The sequence below is a fragment of the Dama dama genome, chromosome 12 (assembly GCF_033118175.1).
Source record: "Dama dama isolate Ldn47 chromosome 12, ASM3311817v1, whole genome shotgun sequence".
Classification (NCBI taxonomy): domain Eukaryota; kingdom Metazoa; phylum Chordata; class Mammalia; order Artiodactyla; family Cervidae; genus Dama; species Dama dama.
In genome coordinates, this window is record NC_083692.1 from 56,551,462 (window position 1) to 56,569,375 (window position 17,914).

At 38.7% G+C, this 17,914-nt stretch overlaps 1 protein-coding gene across 7 annotated transcripts in view; it reads right to left on the minus strand.

The window, feature by feature from the left end:
• The window catches only part of CSNK1G1 (casein kinase 1 gamma 1), a 156,417-nt gene that overhangs the window by 61,893 nt on the left and 76,610 nt on the right, over window positions 1-17,914 (minus strand). For all 7 annotated transcript variants that reach the window (XM_061157346.1, XM_061157343.1, XM_061157344.1 and 4 more), the window contains one exon: window positions 16,565-16,634. In XM_061157346.1, coding sequence (XP_061013329.1) covers window positions 16,565-16,634 — 70 coding nt within the window. The remainder of the gene's footprint in view (window positions 1-16,564; window positions 16,635-17,914) is intronic.

Here is a 17,914-nt window from a genome sequence, read left to right on the forward strand (position 1 = left end):
TGTTCAGAGATTCAGTATAAAAACAAAACAAAAAGATGGATCAAATCTGTACAGTTTATATTGTTTCATATTATATAAATTCTATATTAAAAGCATGTATTATAGATATATTAAAATATCAGTGTTCCAGACCCCTCTAAGTATAAGAAGATTGGTCTCTTTTTAACATATGTCCAAAGAAGGCTTTTCTCTTAAGATTATTCTTTTCCAACAAGCATATGATAAGTATAATAAACACAGATACAATCAGCTGTGAAAGAGTCAGTTCTCTTTCTGAGAGTACTCACTGCCCTTTGGGAGAACATCACATGGTTGTTGTTTATAGACTCTAATCCCCACTTTGAGAATCTCAGTATGTTGAAATGTCTCAAGGCAAAATGCTTTGCTTTCTAGCAACTGGTATATGAAGAGTAAAAATGCATGGTCTGTAAGTCCACTGTTCTCCTGTCACATTGTCAGCTGCTTTCTCCCAGTTCTTTTGAGTCACATTCTCAGAGGGCGTGCTCTATGCTGAGTGGTGTAGTCCATGTGATCCTCTGCCTCCTTATCAGAGCATCGGGATCTGGACTGAAAAGCTACTCCAAACTGCATCAGTGAGTCTCTTTCCTTGTTGTTGCTGTTTAGCTGCTAAGTCATGTCCAGATCTTTTGCGACTCCAAGGGCTGCAGCCCACCAGGATCCTCTGTCTATGGGAATTTCCCAGACAAGAATACTTCAGTGGGTTGTCACTTCCTTCTCCAGGCGATCTTCCTGACCCAGGGATCAAACCTGCATCTCCTGCATTGGCAGGTACATTCTTTACCACTGAGTCACCTGGGAAGTCTCTTTCCTAGGAACTTCCAACTGAGACACAGAACTTCAGTCACTCTGTGCTGGTGCTTAAATGGAGAAGGGCTACATAAAAGGATCTTTCCATCAAATGTAAGGAGAAGCAGAGAAGGCTGATAATACAGAGAAAATGAAGAGGTCTCACAGAAGCCAAGGCAAAAGGTTTTACAACCCTAAGCAGAAAGACAGTCAAATATAGTGTCAGAGTCCAGAAGAGTTAGATAGAAGGCCAGGGACAAAAAGCAGTGAATGATCTCTGTTCGTTTCCAAGGCAAACCATTCAATATCACAGTAAGCCAAGTCTATGCCCCGACCAGTAATGCTGGAGAAGCTGAAGTTAAACGGTTCTATGAACCTACAAGACCTTGCAGAATTAACATCCCCAAAAAATGTCCTTTTCATTACAGGGGACTGGAATGCAAAAGTTGGAAGGTAAGAAACACCTGGAGAAACAGGCAAATTTGGCCTTGGGAGTACAGAATGAAGCAGGCCAAAGGCTATTAGTGTTCTGCCAAGAGAATGCACTGGTCATAGCAAACACCCTCTTCCAACAACACAAGAGAAGACTCTACACATTGACATCACCAAATGGTCAACACCAAAATCAGACTGATTATATTCTTTGCAGCCAAAGGTGGAGAAGCTCTATACAGTCAGCAAAAGCAAGACCAGGAGCTGACTATGGTTCAGATCATGAAATCCTTATTGCCAAATTCAGACTTAAACTGAAGAAGGTAGGGAAAACCACTAGACCATTCAGGTATGACCTAAATCAAATCCCTAACAATTATACAGTGGAAGTGAGAGATAGATTTAAGGGACTAGATCTGATAGACAGAGTGCCTGATGAACTATGGATGGAGGTTCATATGACATTGTACAGGAGACAGGGAGCAAGACCATTCCCAAGAAAAAGAAATGCAAAAAAGCAAAATGGCTGTCTGAAGAGGCCTTACAAATAGCTGTGAAAAGAGAAGCAAAGAGCAAAGGAGAAAAGGAAAGGTATACCCATTTGAATGCAGAGTTCCAAAGAATAGCAAGGAGAGATAAGAAAGCCTTCCTCAGTGATCAGTGCAAAGAAATAGAGGAAAACAATAGAATGGGAAAGACTAGAATCTCTTCAAGAAAATTAGAGATACCAAGGGAACATTTCATGCAAAGATGGGCTCAACAAAGGACAGAAATGGTATGGACATAACAGAAGCAGAAGGTAGTAAGAAGAGGTGGCAAGAATACACAGAACTGTACAAAAAAGATCTTCATGACCCAGATAATCACGATGGTGTGATCACTCACCTAGAGCCAGACATTCCGGAATGTGAAGTCATGTGGGACTTAGGAAGCATCACCATGAACAAAGCTAGTGGAGGTGCTGGAATTGCAGTTGAGCTATTTCAAATTCTAAAAGATGATGCTGTGAAAATGCTGCACTCAATATGCCAGCAAATTTGGAAAACTCAGCAGGGGCCACAGGACTGGAAAACATCTGTCTCTATTCCAATCCCTAAGAAAGGCAATGCCAAAGAATGCTCAAACTACCGCACAGTTGAACTCATCTCACACGCTAGTAAACTAATGCTCAAAATTCTCCAAGCCAGGCTTCAACAATACGTGAATTGTGAACTTCCAGATGTTCCAAGCTGGTTTTAGAAAAGGCAGAGGAACCAGAGATCAAATTGCCAACATCCACTGGATCATCGAAAAAGCAAGAGAGTTCCAGAAAAACATCTATTTCTGCTTTACTGAGTATGCCAAAGCCTTTGACTGTGTGGATCACCACAAACTATGGAAAATTCTGAAAGAGATGGGATTATCAGACCACCTGACCTGCCTCTTGAGAAATCTGTATGCAGGTCAGGAAGCAAGTTAGAACTGGACATGGAACAACAGACTGGTTCCAAATCAGGAAAGGAGTATGTCAAGGCTGTATATTGTCACCCTGCTTATTTAACTTCTATGCAGAGTACATCACGAGAAACGCTGGGCTAGATGAAGCACAAGCTGGAATCAAGATTGCCGGGAGAAATATCAATAACCTTAGATATGCAGATGATACTACCCTTATGGCAGAAAATGAAGAACTAAAGAGCCTCTTGATGAAAGTGAAAGAGGACAGTGAAAAAGTTGACTTAAAGCTCAACATTCAGAAAACTAAGATCACGGCATCTGGTTCCATCACTTCATGGCAAATAGATGGAGAAACAAACAGTGGAAACAGTGGCAGACTTTATTTTTTTGGGCTCTAAAATCACTGTAGATGATGACTGCAGCCATGAAATTAAAAGACACTTGCTCCCTGGAAGAAAAGTTACGACCAACCTGCTGCTGCTACTGCTGTTAAGTTGCTTCAGTCGTGTCCGACTGTGTGACCCCATAGACAGCAGCCCACCAGGCTCCCCCATCCCTGGGATTCTCCAGGAAAGAACACTGGAGTGGGTTGCCATTTCCTTGTCCAGTGCATGAAAGTGAAAAGTGAAAGGGAAGTCGCCCAGTCGTGTCTGACTCTTAGCGACCCCATGGACTGCAGCCCACCAGGCTCCTCTGTCCATGGGATTCTCCAGGCAAGAATACTGGAGTGGGGTACCACTGCCTTCTCTGATGACCAACCTAGACAGCATATTAAAAAGCAGAGACATTACTTTGTCAACAAAGGTCCATCTAGTCAAGGTTATGGTTTTTCCAGTACTCATGTACGGATGTGAGAGTTAAGACTATGAAGAAAGTTGAGCACCGAAGAACTGATCCTTTTGAACTGTGGTGTTGGAGAAGACTCTTGAGAGTCCCTTGTACTACAAGGAGATCCAACCAGTCCATCCTAAAGGAAATCAGTCCTGAATATTCATTGGAAGGACTGGCGTTGAAGCTGAAACTCCAATACTTTGGCCACTTGATGCAAAGAGCTGACTCACTGAAAAATACCCTGATGCTGGGGAAGATTGAAGGCGAAGAGGAGAAGGGGAAGACAGAGGATGAGATGGTCGGATGGCATCACCGACTCAATGGACATTAGTTTGAGTAAACTCCGGGAGCTGGTGATGGACAGGGAGGCCTGGCGTGCTGCAAAGAGTCAGACAGGACTGAGTGACTGAACTGAACTGAACAGTTCCTACAGGCTTTCTAAGTGCTTTGTTCCAATCCCTAGTGAGACCTGTATATTTCCTTCCTCAGGTACATAGTGTATGTCCCAAATCCTCGTTTAGAATCACAGCTAATTGCAGATTATTATTTGCAATCAAATGATGTTTACCAATACAGGCATATAAATGTTTCTCTTCCTCTTCTTTAACCATCACTTGCTAAACACTATGTGCAAGACACTACACTAGATGCTTAAGGGGAGAAAGAAAAAAAGAAAGATAAGTAAGACAGAGACTCTCTCCTCAGGGAGCTTACAGACAGAAAATAGAGACGTAAACATCTAACAAGGCACTAGGTCAAGTCTTTCATAAAAATTAGCAAAAAGGAAGAGTGTGATGTGGAATGGCGTAAGCACCAAGTCCACTTACTTGAATGATATATACTTGGCCAGAAAAAATTTAAGAAATTAAAAAAAAAACTAAGTTTTTTGCATATGCATACCTTATTACATAAACTCTGCAGCACTGCATATACTACAGATTCATACCATTCAGTACACATTTTTTTCAAGGAGTACATATTTACTGAGCATGATTATACATACAAATCGAATTAAACTACACTCCATGGGCAATTTAAGAGATTTTTCAAGGCTATCTTTGATTATATGTGATTTTCACCTGTGTGCTAACTTTAGCTCCTAACTTCACATGTGACTAAACTGTGTTCAACAGTTGGTTTCCTTAGAAAAGTTGTCATACTTGAAATTCTAGTACTTTAAATTAAATAAAATACCTATAAATCAGTAGATAGATGTGAGGTGTGATCTGTGATAGCTAGTAGTCTGGTTAACGACCAATCATTACCTCTCAAATCCATACTGGATGATAATGCTACAAGAACCTCAGCAGTGTTTGAAACTTACTCCTTCCCACTTGATAAACAGATCACCATCTTAAACTGAAAGTAGAAAAATTTTAATGAAAAAATTTTTATATATAAAAAGACTAAGGAAGTAAACATGAGGATAGTAGTTGTGTTTTGAGTAGAGAGATTAACTCTTTTACATATTTTTCCAAGCCTTCAGTGATATTGGTTTTCTCCATAACTTATAAAAAAATTTTTTTTTCCTCTGGGCAAGCTGCACACAGAGAGTTGTAAATTCCTTCTTTAAAGTTACTCTCTTTTTCAGGTAGCAGAGTAAGAGATCTTTCCTGAACTATAACTGCTAAAAGTGAAGCCAAGCAAAAAGTTGACAAGTTATGACAACTGGTTCAATGTGATTTGAGTCCAAATAATTCTCAACTGCTGATTGGCCATTTATGTATGAAGATGTGCAATGATACAGCCATTATATTGATGATAACCACACACACATTCCCTACCTTTAAAGAACTTAAATTCTAAAACTTTTGCCAGGCAGTTCTTGGAAGTTCTGAGTTTTCAGTTAATAGTGGATATACATGTCTCTGACTATATACCAAATCCTTGAAGAAAAAAGTTTGGTGGACTTTGTTCTGATATCTTGAACTATTCATTCATATCTCTATTCTACTTCCTTAATACAACTAATCAAGAATTGCTAGCATAAGCAAATAAAGCAGTTGAGAGCCTCAAAGGGAGAGTACACGTAAAAGGAGCTGCAACTTAACTTGGTGATCTCACTGCCAGGGAAACACTGCTGAGAGTTTATATACTGAGATTTTATCAATTTAACAGACATGTACTGAGTCTCTTCTTTGGGTGAAATTATTTGCAAATAATACTACAGTGAATAAAAGATGCTTCTCGCCCTTAAAAAAGCTCACAATCCAGGGAACCCTCCTACATTGTTGGTGGGAATGTAAATTGGTGCAGTCACTATGAAAACAGCATGGAAGTTGCTCAAAAAACTAAAATTATTTCCATATGACCCAGCAATCCTACTCCTCAGCATATACCCAGAGAAAACTATAATGTGAAAAGACACATGCACCCCAATGTTCACCGCAGCACCGTTTACAATAATCAAGACATGGTAACAACCTAAATGTCCACTGACAGGTGAATGGATAAAGATGCAGTACGTAAATACAATGGAATACTATTCAGCCACAAAGAAGAACAAAATAATGCCATCTGAGCAAAATGAATGGACCTAGGGGTTATGCTACTAAGTGACGTAAATCAGAAAGAGAAAGACAATAAATACCATAGCACATCATTTATATGGGAAAGTTAAACTATGACACAAAGTAACTTATCTACAAAACAGAAATAGACTCACAGACACAGAGAACATTCCAGTGGTTGTGTTGTGTGAGGGGGATGTGGTGAGGATGGATCAGGAGTGTGGGATTAGCAGGTGTAAACTATAATATACAGAATAAACAACAAGGGTCCTACAGGATAGCACAGGGAACTATACTCAATAACCCATGATAAGCCATAATGGAAAAGAATATGAAAAAGAAAGTACAACTGAATCACCCTGCTGTATAGCAGAAACTAACACAACATTGTAAATCAACTATACTTCAGTATGTGGGCAGAAAAGGTGCACAATCTAGCAGCATATTACACTTTGAAAAGTCCACAGCATAAGGGATACATTCTCTAAGTTCTCTCATTCCAGAGCTTCATGTGTGGCATGTATACAAGGAATAAAGAAATACTCCCTGAAGTAATTCCTGTGTTATACAAATTGAACTGAGTGATTAGAAATAAACAGTTGTGGTCACTGCATGTGAGAGCACAGATCAACAAACTATAGCCTTTGGGTCAAATCTGGCCCATCTATTTTTGCATGATTAGAGAACTAAGAATGGTTTCTATATTTTTAAATGCTTGAAAAAAATTTAAAGAAGACATCTTCATAAGTGCAAATTACATACAATTCAAATTAGTGTCCAAGAATAAACCTTTATTGGAATATAGCTTATTTGCTTACAAATTGTTTTTAGCTATGTTTGCACTACAAGGACAACAAAAGCTGAAGATCGTTAACAAGAGAGACTGTACTTGTCACAAAGCCTAAAACATTTACTATTTGTTCCTTTATACCATCTGGCTTCCTAAGAAATCTCACCTTCCACACTGGAGGCAGGATATAGGCCAACCATTTGTATCTTTCACTTTGGGGGGCAACGACATTCACTAACATTCCCACAGTCCACTGTAATAAACCTTACTTGTGATGTTCAGTAGTTCATCACTAGTAAGACCACTTCCTTTGAGAATTCATAGATGAATCAAGTTATGCTAAGGACCAAATACAAATGAATCCCTTGGCTTGATCTTTGCATAATGGTTTCAATTCTGTTTTACCAAACAAAAGTAGGTATTGACTATTTGAATTTGTTTTTCCTGATCTTCTTTTCCAAGCAGTAAAAGATAGCTGTGGTCAAGCCTCAACTGGCATGAAAGGCTGGGGAGTTGTAGAAGTAAAAGTGTTCATTTCACCAAGCAGGCTCTTAACTGTTATTTCTACCCAACCACAGTCAGCTCCTCTGAAACAGACAAACATCTCCCTCAAGATCACAGCTCTCGTGGGTTCACCACAGTGGAATTCTGCTCTATGAAGTCAGAGAAAGGACTGGGAAATATTTACGATTGTTTGAGAATCCATCAAAAATTATTCAAAAATGAAACTGTTAACTCTTTGTTCTGATATCCTTCAAAGCTATGAGAAATGTAAATAGGATATTTCTACAGGAAAGTTAGATCTTCAGTTTCAATGTAAAACAATACTGCCTTGTGTTTATATAGCACTTTTCCCTTAAGGATTCAAGGCCTTTACAAACATTACCTCATTCAACTCTAGAAGGTCTGCAAACTCCATTAAGAGAGAGGAGGTTCCCCCTGGTGCATGAATAGGGAAACTGAGGCATAGCAGGGGCACGTGGTTAACAATAATTCACAGAAAAACAGTGAGAAAATTTAGGCTAAATTTCTCCTTGCTCCCATTGGCTGTCTCCACTCCTATAATTAGAGAGGGCAAGTGTCTAAATCTTCAGTCTTCAAGATGTAATTTCAAGACTGTCCATTTATCCCAATTAAGATTTGTTTTCCCTGAATTTAGTGGTGTATGTCTCCTCTCTCCATGGTATCTCTGGCAGACTTTTGAAAAACATACATGGCAAGAAATAATCCAGATTTCACTTTCTTTTACCAAGTTCACCATTTCATCCTTTTTCCTCTTGTTATGAAAACTTTCTGGGCAACTGGGGACCAAAACACTTCTTCTCAATTCCTTAAAGCACTCCTAGCTATTGAACATCTAAGTTGACATTGTTACTTGTACGTAACTACTCTTGTTATATGATCTACTTCTATTTCAGTAAAATTACCATCTTTCCAGCCTCCCTTCAGATGATCTTATTTTTTAATTTTCCTGTGTACTGCTTCTTGTGTTTGCCCAGGAGTACAATGTACTCCTAAGGAACTTCACCACACCATAGGAGGGGGTTGCCAGTCTCGTGCTTTCTCATGATTTTCTTCAGATCTATGCTTTATTCCTCTGGTGAAGTAAAACCAAATTCCTGTTAATGTAACAACTCCCTGGATTCAGAGTTTCTCTTCTGGGACCAACCAGTACCCCTTGTCCTTTTAAAAAAGTAATTGATTTACCTATTTATTTTTGGTTGTGTTGGGTCTTCGATGCTGTGCAGACTTCCTCTACCTGCAGGGAGCAGGGGTTACGCTCTAGCTGCAGTGCATGGGCTTCTCACCGCGGTGACTCTAGGTTCACGGGCTCTAGAGCACAGGCTCAGCAGCCGTGGTGCACATGCTTAGCTGATCTGTGGCATGTAGGATCTTCCCAGACCAGGGATCGAATCCGTATCTCCTACACTGGCAGGTGGATTTTTTTTTTTTACCACTGAGCCACTACAGAAGCCCCCTTTCCTCCAATCTTTTTTGATGACATATAAAACCATTCCCTCCCAGAAACTTCAAAACTGCAAAGCCCAATCAGTCGTATGAATACTTTTTTAAAAAAAATTTATTGACAAACAGTTGATTTACAATGTTAATTTTAGGTGTACAGCACAGTGATTCAGTTATACATATACATATATTCATTCTTTTTCAGATTCTTTGCCCATACAGGTTAACAGAATATGAATACTTTAGTCATAGCATAAAGATTTCTGTGGGTGAAAAAATGACTTGCATGGAGTAGCTCTGACAGCTTTGGTTGCATACATGCAGAAAGTATTCAACACAAATGATTAATTTACTTTGGAAAGAAATGTTTCAAAACATAGATTACCCATGACTATAAAAGATTTAATAAGTAACAAAGGCATGAAATTAGGGGGAGCCACATGAAACAGGAAATCCTACTCTTTCACTGGAGGTAAGTCCCAGGGCTTTGCTTCAATGGACACTTTTACAGCTATCTTTCACTAGTTTATTACAATTAGGCGAGGGATAATCGGTATAAGGTGCCAGGCATCTGCTCAGTATACACAGAAGACAAAAATTTGTACCAAAACATGAGATAAACACATTCCTAGCTTAGGTTTTTCTACTCTGTGCTCCTCGGTAAGTAAGATACTAACCTTCCTTGTGCTCAAAATGGGAAAAATGAAACAACCACATAAAGTACCTAGTGGGCATTTGCATTCTCTTCCCAACAAGATTTTGCCTAGGCTTTATCATTTGTTACACTGTGAAATTTCAGTAAGTATCTTGATGTCTTTTTTATTTTTAAAATTTATTTATTTCCTTGCCTGCCTTGCTGCACAGCCAGTGAGAGTTCCCTGACCAGGGATCGAACCTGTGCCCCTCTGCAGTGGAAGTGCACAATCCTAACCACTGCACTGCCAGGGAATTCTCTCTTGTTGTCTTTAACTTGAGGATCAGCATCTCTTTTACAAGAAAGCCAAAGCAGAACAGTCATTAGCAGATTAGAATAGCTGCTGGAAAGCCAGGGCAAGGCAGCTCAGGCTTAGATCAGCTCTGATATGATATTTCTTCCTACAGCCCTTGAGAATTTTTCCCAGGTAGGTTGCTGGGTGGAATTAAAAGTTTAACCAGAGCAAGATCAGTGGCTCTACTACACTTAGGATCTCTTAACACAATTAAGGGAGAAGGCAATGGCACCCACTCCAGTACTCTTGCCTGGAAAATCCCACAGATGGAGGAGCCTGGTGGGCTGCAGTCCATGGGGTCATGCTGAGTCGGACACGACTGAGCGACTTCACTTTCACTTTTCACTTTCATGCACTGGAGAAGGAAACGGCAACCCACTCCCGTGTTCTTGCCTGGAGAATCCCAGGGACGGGGAGCCTGGTGGGCTGCCGTCTATGGGGCCGCACAGAGTCGGACACGACTGAAGCGACTTGGCAGCAGCAGCAGCAACACAATTAAGAAGGCTCCAGTAGCGAACAGATGGCTGTGTTATCTCTTCAGAAGCTGCTGTGCTTAGTTGCTAGGTGGTGCCCAACTCTTTGTGGACCCCGTGCACTGCAGCCCGACAGGCTCCTCTGTCCATAGCATTTTTCAGGCAAGAATACTGGAGTGGGTGGGTGTTTCCTCGTCCAGGAGATCTTCCTGACCCAGGGATAGAACTTGTGTCTCCTACGGCTCTTGCAGTGGCAGGCAGATTCTTTACCACTGAGCCACCTGTGACGCCTCATATTTTGAAACTCCATGGACCGCGGCCCACCAGGCTCTGTCCAGGGAATTCTCTAGGCAAGAATACTGAACTGTGTAGCCATTCTGTTCTCCAGGGGGTCTTCCCGACCCAGGGATCAAACCTAGGTCTCCTGCATTGTGGGCAGATTCTTTACCATCTGAACAACCAGGGAAGCCTATATTATAAGTTAGGCCTTTCCAAATGCCTAGTGAAGTGATGGGAATTTACCATAACCTACCCTAATGCTTGTGACTAAAAATGCCAAACCTACTGGGCAAAACCACTGTTCCTGAGAAACAGCTCTGAGAACAGTGACAGAAGGGAACTCTTTGCTCCTCTGGCTAAGCCAGAGGCCTCCACGGATTTCATCACTCGTGCTCTTATTTCTGGATCCGGAGCCCTGCGCTCTTGCATCTGACTGCTCACCTCTCCCCCATCTTCTTTCATTTGCTCCTGCTCTCGCTGCCTCATCCCCTCTCCCTTCTTCCCTCTCTCCTGCCACTTTAGCTGCACCCTTGGTTATGGTTTGTTCATTTTTTGTTATTTACCAAACATACACTGGCCCCTATTATGTGAGCAGCCCCTATCTAGCTATGAAATTTCATGCTCATACTGTCCCTCTATGTTTAGGCCTCCTCTCGGTGGAGACCACTGGTTCTGCCTGTCCCTGCCCCAAACATACTATACACCAAGTCCTGTTCCTGTGTGTCAGGATACAAGCAAAAGTGTAGGTGTACTGGATGAAACATTTGTGGGTTGGGAAATTTAAAAACTGACAATGTATATACTCTCCTAAGTAAAAGGTATGAAGAACACAGGGAAACCTAAAAGCATCCCCATAACAGGAAAATAAGTTTGGAACTTACCCATGGTGACTATAATACAATTAGCCCAACACTGATCGCTGAGGAAAATGGTAAGAAAATAAGAAAGATGATTACAGCTCACTGGGTGCTTTCATCTGCTAAATGCAAGGCTTACAGTCTTTAATTATCATGATTAAATACTGCTATTCTTTCTTGTGAACCTGGCACACTATACTAAACAAATACTCAAGCTACCAGGAGGGCAAGCAAGTCCCAGGGAATCCAGAGTCAACCTTTAAGTCCTTCATTTCTAATCTTGTGTACTCAGAACAATCTACAGAAAGTACATGTGAAAAGAAAGCGTATTGTGCTCAATTCCAAAGTCCTTTGTACTGTGAAAAACCAAAACAGCTATTTAAGAAAGAAAAAAGCAAAAATAAAACAAAAACTGAAGATTGTACTTGGTTTAGTCACAGGAGAAAACCTAAAACTTTGATGTTCCAACAGCAAAGAATAATGTTTCATAATTATTACATATAGTTTCAGAGTTGGAAATATTGTGTAACATATAGTTTCACATGTTTAAAATAGTTTTTCTTTGTATGTAATATTTTCGGAAATCCTCCAGCATTATCAGGTTTAATAATTAAACCATAATTTGCAAATAAAAATCTATCCCACCCCTGCACATCCAAGTATGTGAAAATAGTAGATAATATTTGCATTTCATTTCTGACTACTGGGTGTCCACTTTGCCAGGGTTATATTTTTGATGTAATTAACTTCAGAAACTGAGTAAGATACCAACTATAAATATCGGCATGGTAACATGGTCTTTGAGAGTTTTTAATACAATTTCAGTGTGCAAATAGGTCTTAAAAAGTCATATATTCTAATTTTCTATCCAGTGCACAAATCTCCTTTATAACATCCAGAATGTATTAACTGTTCAACTTCTGCCTGAAAACTGCCCTCCCATTAAGAGACAGGAAAGCAGAGACAACACTTTGCCAACAAAGGTCGTATAGTCAAAGCTATGGTTTTTCCAGTAGTCATGTACAGATGTGAGAGTTGGACCATAAAGAAGGTTGAGCGCCAAAGAATTGATGCTTTTGAATTGTGGTGGAGGAGTGCTCGTTTTGGCAGCACATATACTGAATTGTGGTGATGGAGAAGACTCGAGAGTTCCTTGGACTGCAAGGAGATCAAACCAATCACTCTTAAAGGAAATCAACCCTGAATATTCATTGGAAGGACTGATGCTGAAGCTGAAGTTCCAATACTTTGGCCACCTGATGTGAAGAGCTGACTCACTGGAAAAGACCCTCATGCTGGAAAAGATTGAAGGCAAAAGGAGAACAGGGCAGCAGAGTATGAGATGGTTGGCAGCATCACTGATTCAGCGGACATGAATTTGAACAACTCTGGGAGATAGTAAAGGACACGGAAGCCTGGCATGCTGCAGCCAGTCATGTGCTGGGGTCGCACAGAGTTGGACATGACTTAGCTGACTGAATAACAACAACAATAGTCATTTAGATATTTTCTGTGCTCATATGACATATCTGTGTATGTTTTTCTTGTACTACAGAGATATAATCATATTATACTATTTTACAAAGCTTCTTATACTTAAAAAAATATATTGGGGCATCTTTCCATGTTAGTACACAGTACCACTTTCTTTCTAATAGTTAACTCCATGATATAAATATATCATTATTTATTTATCCAGATCCATACTGATGACATTTAGATTACTTTCACACTGTTTTAATTGTTACATAAAGTCAAATTTTTCTTACTGAAATTTCTTTCTGTAATTTTTGCTCTGGAATCCTTTGGAATAAATTTAATCTATCATCTAATAGATTTTTAAACATTTGAGAAAAACTATCATATGGGGAATAAATGGCAGAACATATGAAAAGTTCTGAGTTATATACTCAATCAGAAATCAACAGGGGAAATGCTTTCTTCAAATAAAAACAAGCTATAAATGTCTGGCAACACAAAATGGATGCCTAAATTATGTTCTAGGAAGCTGATAGGATGTTATACAATGATCAGGAATATCTATCTAATGTGGCATCAAGACAAATGTCACAATGTTCAATAAATGAAGACATGCAATTACACGTGAACTGAGATTGATTATGACTTATGTCTGCATATGAAAAAGAGAAATAGTCAAGTGAAATGTGGTTAAGTTAGGGTGTAAGGAGATGGACCATCATTTCCTTTTAAAATACCCTTTAATATTTCATAATTTGGTTTCTACAATAAATGAAAAAAAGATAAAAATGATAGCTTTCAGGAAGACCAAAATCCTCATTCTCAGTTTCAAGGCCCTCTTTCTTCCCTGATTATCTTAGAGGTATCAACCTTCACAGTAAATAATCAGGTTCCGAAACTCTTCATGGCAAAGTTACAATCAATAAACAAAGCTTGAAGTGTGGACTGTTCACTAAAGAACAGAATGGTATGGAAGGGAAAAAGCTAAGGGATCAAACAAGGAAAAGAAGGGACAATCAGGAAGAATTTCACTTTAAACCATGTTCACAATCATCCAGTGCTACCATTTTTGTTCTATCTATACAAGTGAAGAGAAATGGTATGAATTTCCAGATCACTCAGTCGAGGCAATGTGAAGGTCAAAAGCCAAGTTAATGAATAAGATTTGGGTACTTAAGGACAAAAATGGTCATATTCTCAAGCCAACACAAAAGTTCTTATTTTAGGAGTTTAAAGTCTCAAGCTCTAATAGCTATATGGATATTCATTAAATTCATAATCACTCATTTCTATCCCCAAACTGCATCCATTTTGTAAGTACCGATTAATTCCTTGAACAAACCTAAGTCACAACAGGCTTTTCCTTTTTAAAGTAGTCCTCGTCATGATAACCAATATTTTGCATCTACATACTGCGTTGAATAATGAAAGATAAAGCACAAGTAAGTAAAAACAATGATTGAATTATTTTGGTTCATGTGCTTTGGGCATGAAAGGTTGTTTGTTAACAAGGCCACAATATCACCTTGGTTCTGGAGAGAGTGACATATGTGCTCTAGCTGCTCAAAGATTAACTACCAATGAGTCATGAGTCACATTTACAGCTGGGAACTTCACTCTAGAAAAATAGGAAGAGAAACACTCATGCCTGTAAATCAGGAACAAGCTCTAGTGTTCATGCTCACACTTAGAGGGAGACATAGTAAAATCTTGTCTATTTTGTCAACTGATCTACTTGCAAAATAAATTTCCTGGCCTCTCACCTTCTGAGATTGCCCATACTCTGTGGAAAGTTTCTTTCAGGACTAGTCTTGCCTTTTGAGATGGAACGCATTCTGTCTATGGAATGTGTACCTCTCTAAATAAATCTATTTCTTACCTATCATAAATAAATAAATTTCCTTTTTTTTGGCCATCCTCAGAGAATATTTTTCTTAATAACTTGGCAAAAATCTACAACACATGCTTTTAAAATCTTCTCAACTTCTTTCTGTCACCGAAACACATCCCAGCTTCCTATTTGGTGAAAGAACTATGTTAGGTGTTCTGTCACCAAAATACATCCCAGCTTCCTATTTGGTGAAAGAACTATGAAAGAACTATGAGACACATTTGGGAGAGCAGGGTAATGTGGACACAAGCCTATTCTCAAGGAGCTTACAGTAGTATTAAGGAGGGGGGCAGGGGCAGGGGGATATGCAGCTATGATTTAAAGAACAGTCAATACTAATCATCAGTAACAATCAGGATTGAAAAGTATCCTAGTACTTAGTAATAATGGGATAAAACAAGATGACCCTTGAAAGTTTTGGGTGATCAAAATCAGTTATATAATCAGAAAAATGCAGAAAGCCTTGGTTGATGGTGGTTTATATAAAAAAGATGTAAAGGTTTCAACTGAGTAGAACTCCATAAATGCATAAAAGTCAACCATGTAAAATGGCTGTTAAAATAGCTAATCTAAATTAATAGAAGTACTATGTCCAGATCAAGAAAAATAAATAATCCCACTGCCTCCAAATCCACAGTTACTGGTGCTGTTTCATGAGGCTCATTTAAGAGGAACATCATAAAACTAGGAGTGTGTACATGTGTACACTCATACTTGCTATGGGAGCAATGACAGTGAAGTGTCTGTGAATCACACAAAGCAAAAACTGAAGGAACTGAAGACATGTACTTAAAAGAAGACGTGCAGGTGAGCAGTGGCGGGGCGGCAGGTACAGTTGAGATGAATGCCTTTGAGCTGTCTGCAGGAACTCATGTTAGGCGCAAAGAAAGACAAATGTTCATCCTGGCGTCCCAAGGTTATGACCATGACTGATTATTGCCATGGTCAGGGTATATAAGATGACTTGAATAATACCCAGTGGCTCTTATATAATTCTATATATTTTAGGAAATGAAATTCAATATTCCTTCAATAGTACCTTCAGTAATGGCACTTGAAAGTTTCAGTCATTCACACATACACACAAAAACACAACTGTCACAGTGACGAAGCATAAAGCAGAGGAATGTCTGTTAATGTCAAATAATGAAACTAGCACTAAAGAAGTTCATCTTCTGCAATACGTATCCTGTGGGTTCAACCTCCTTAGGGCTGGTAACATTTGCTTAGTCAGTATATTCTTCTGGAAGCCAGTAAGGTATTTCGGAAATTTGAGATTTTAGGTAAAACACAGGAATGTCTTTAAAAATTATAAACTTAATTTCTTAAAATCCTCAAAGGGTTATTACAATCATATAGATAGGTCTTCCAAATTGGTGAAAACAATAGAAAAGTGAGACTGTTAAGGTATTTCAGAAGATATATTTTAGCATATGTCTTTAAGATGGATTTGTAGTCTCAATGTGGTGAAAGCGGTTCTAAAATTACCAATACCTCTTCCTTTCTTTCTGTATACACAGAGGAAAAGAAAAGGGAATGGATAAACTACCAAAAAGCAAAACTTCATACCATGTGTAATTCAGGCAGATGAAAGCATTCAAAGGTTGGTTTGTGGGCAGTCACGGCATCATAGACCCCCAATCAACTCAACTGCCCTTCCAGATGCCACAGAGTAAGCCGCTTTTCAGTTGACTATGTGTATTTACCTATCCAGTAAGCGGGGGAGACATATGGTTTGGCAAAAAGGATAGACAAGAAAATGTACATATTTTAGGGCTTCCAGCTAAGCTATATACTAAATAAATGGATAAAATATTGACTTACCTGCACTGCCGAGCTGCTTATAAAACCTGTACTCTAAATGAAGCTGTGGAGCACGTGATTTTATTGGTTCCTGAAACCCAAGAAAAGAAATCGTGATCAGAGTTGACAGTTTTTCCATTCCTAGGTTTTCAGAGTAAACCAGGGTTAAGATCACTTAATATTTTAGCAATGATATTCATATATGATAGCATTTTCTTACCACAATTTCCCTTTGAAAGTACATCTAGGGGAAGATGAAGTTGAATTATACACAATCTCTGCAATGGATATTTATATAAAAATACTCTGTATGAGACACCACTCAAGGATAGCTCTCTCATCATGAAGTATTCTCCTGAAATATCTTCTCCTAGGAAACCAGATGTTGCACCTTTTAATGAAATACTAGCATGTATTTCCTGCTTGTTTTATTATGAATTTGGGACAGTAAATAGCTTTATTATTTTTGGAAAAACGATATATGCTCAGGAAAAAAATTCACTTACACAAAAATTAGAAAGAAGGTAAAAATACCCCAACACTCCACCATTTAAAAGAGAAGCCCTATTAACACTTAGGTGAATGTTTTTCCAAATGTTTATTTATACAAATATTTATATATATAATATAGACTCAAAATGTATTTTAAATAAATGAGAGCATACTATATTTGGTGTTCTGTAACGTGACTTTAAATTCAACAATGTGATCATACCATTCCATAGCAGTAAGTAAAACTGCATATTATTGTGTGTGTGTATTTACATACATGCAAATCATAATGTTTGAACATCTGAACTGTTTTCAATTTTCAATATTATGAATAAAGTTGTAGGAACAGTGTTACGTGTACTTATTTTTAGACTGAAGAGAATTAAAGACTGTAAGTGCAACTAAGACATATAGCTTTAATTAGGATGGTGTTCAAGTTTTTAAAAATAGAGTTTACTAAATAGCCCAAAGATAAAGCAGCCACACTACCACACTTTGCTCTACACCAAACTTCAAGAATTGGTTGGCTAATCATTCTGAATTAACAGCATACAGGCAACTAGTTAACCAGAAAAATCAAACATCACTCTGAAAGATACATCTGTATATCCATTAGGATGACCATTATCAAAAACACAGACAATAACAAGTGTTGGAGAGCATGTGGAGAAACTGGAATCCTTGTGTACTGCTAGTGGGAATGTAAAGTAGTAAAGTTACTAAAGAAAACAGTATAGTAATTTCTCAAAAAGTTAAATATAGAAGTACCATACGATCCAGCAATTCTACTTCTAAATATATACCCAAAATAATTGAAAATGCTGACTCAAGCTGGTATTTGCAGACCCATGTTCATTGTAATATAATTCACAGTAGGCA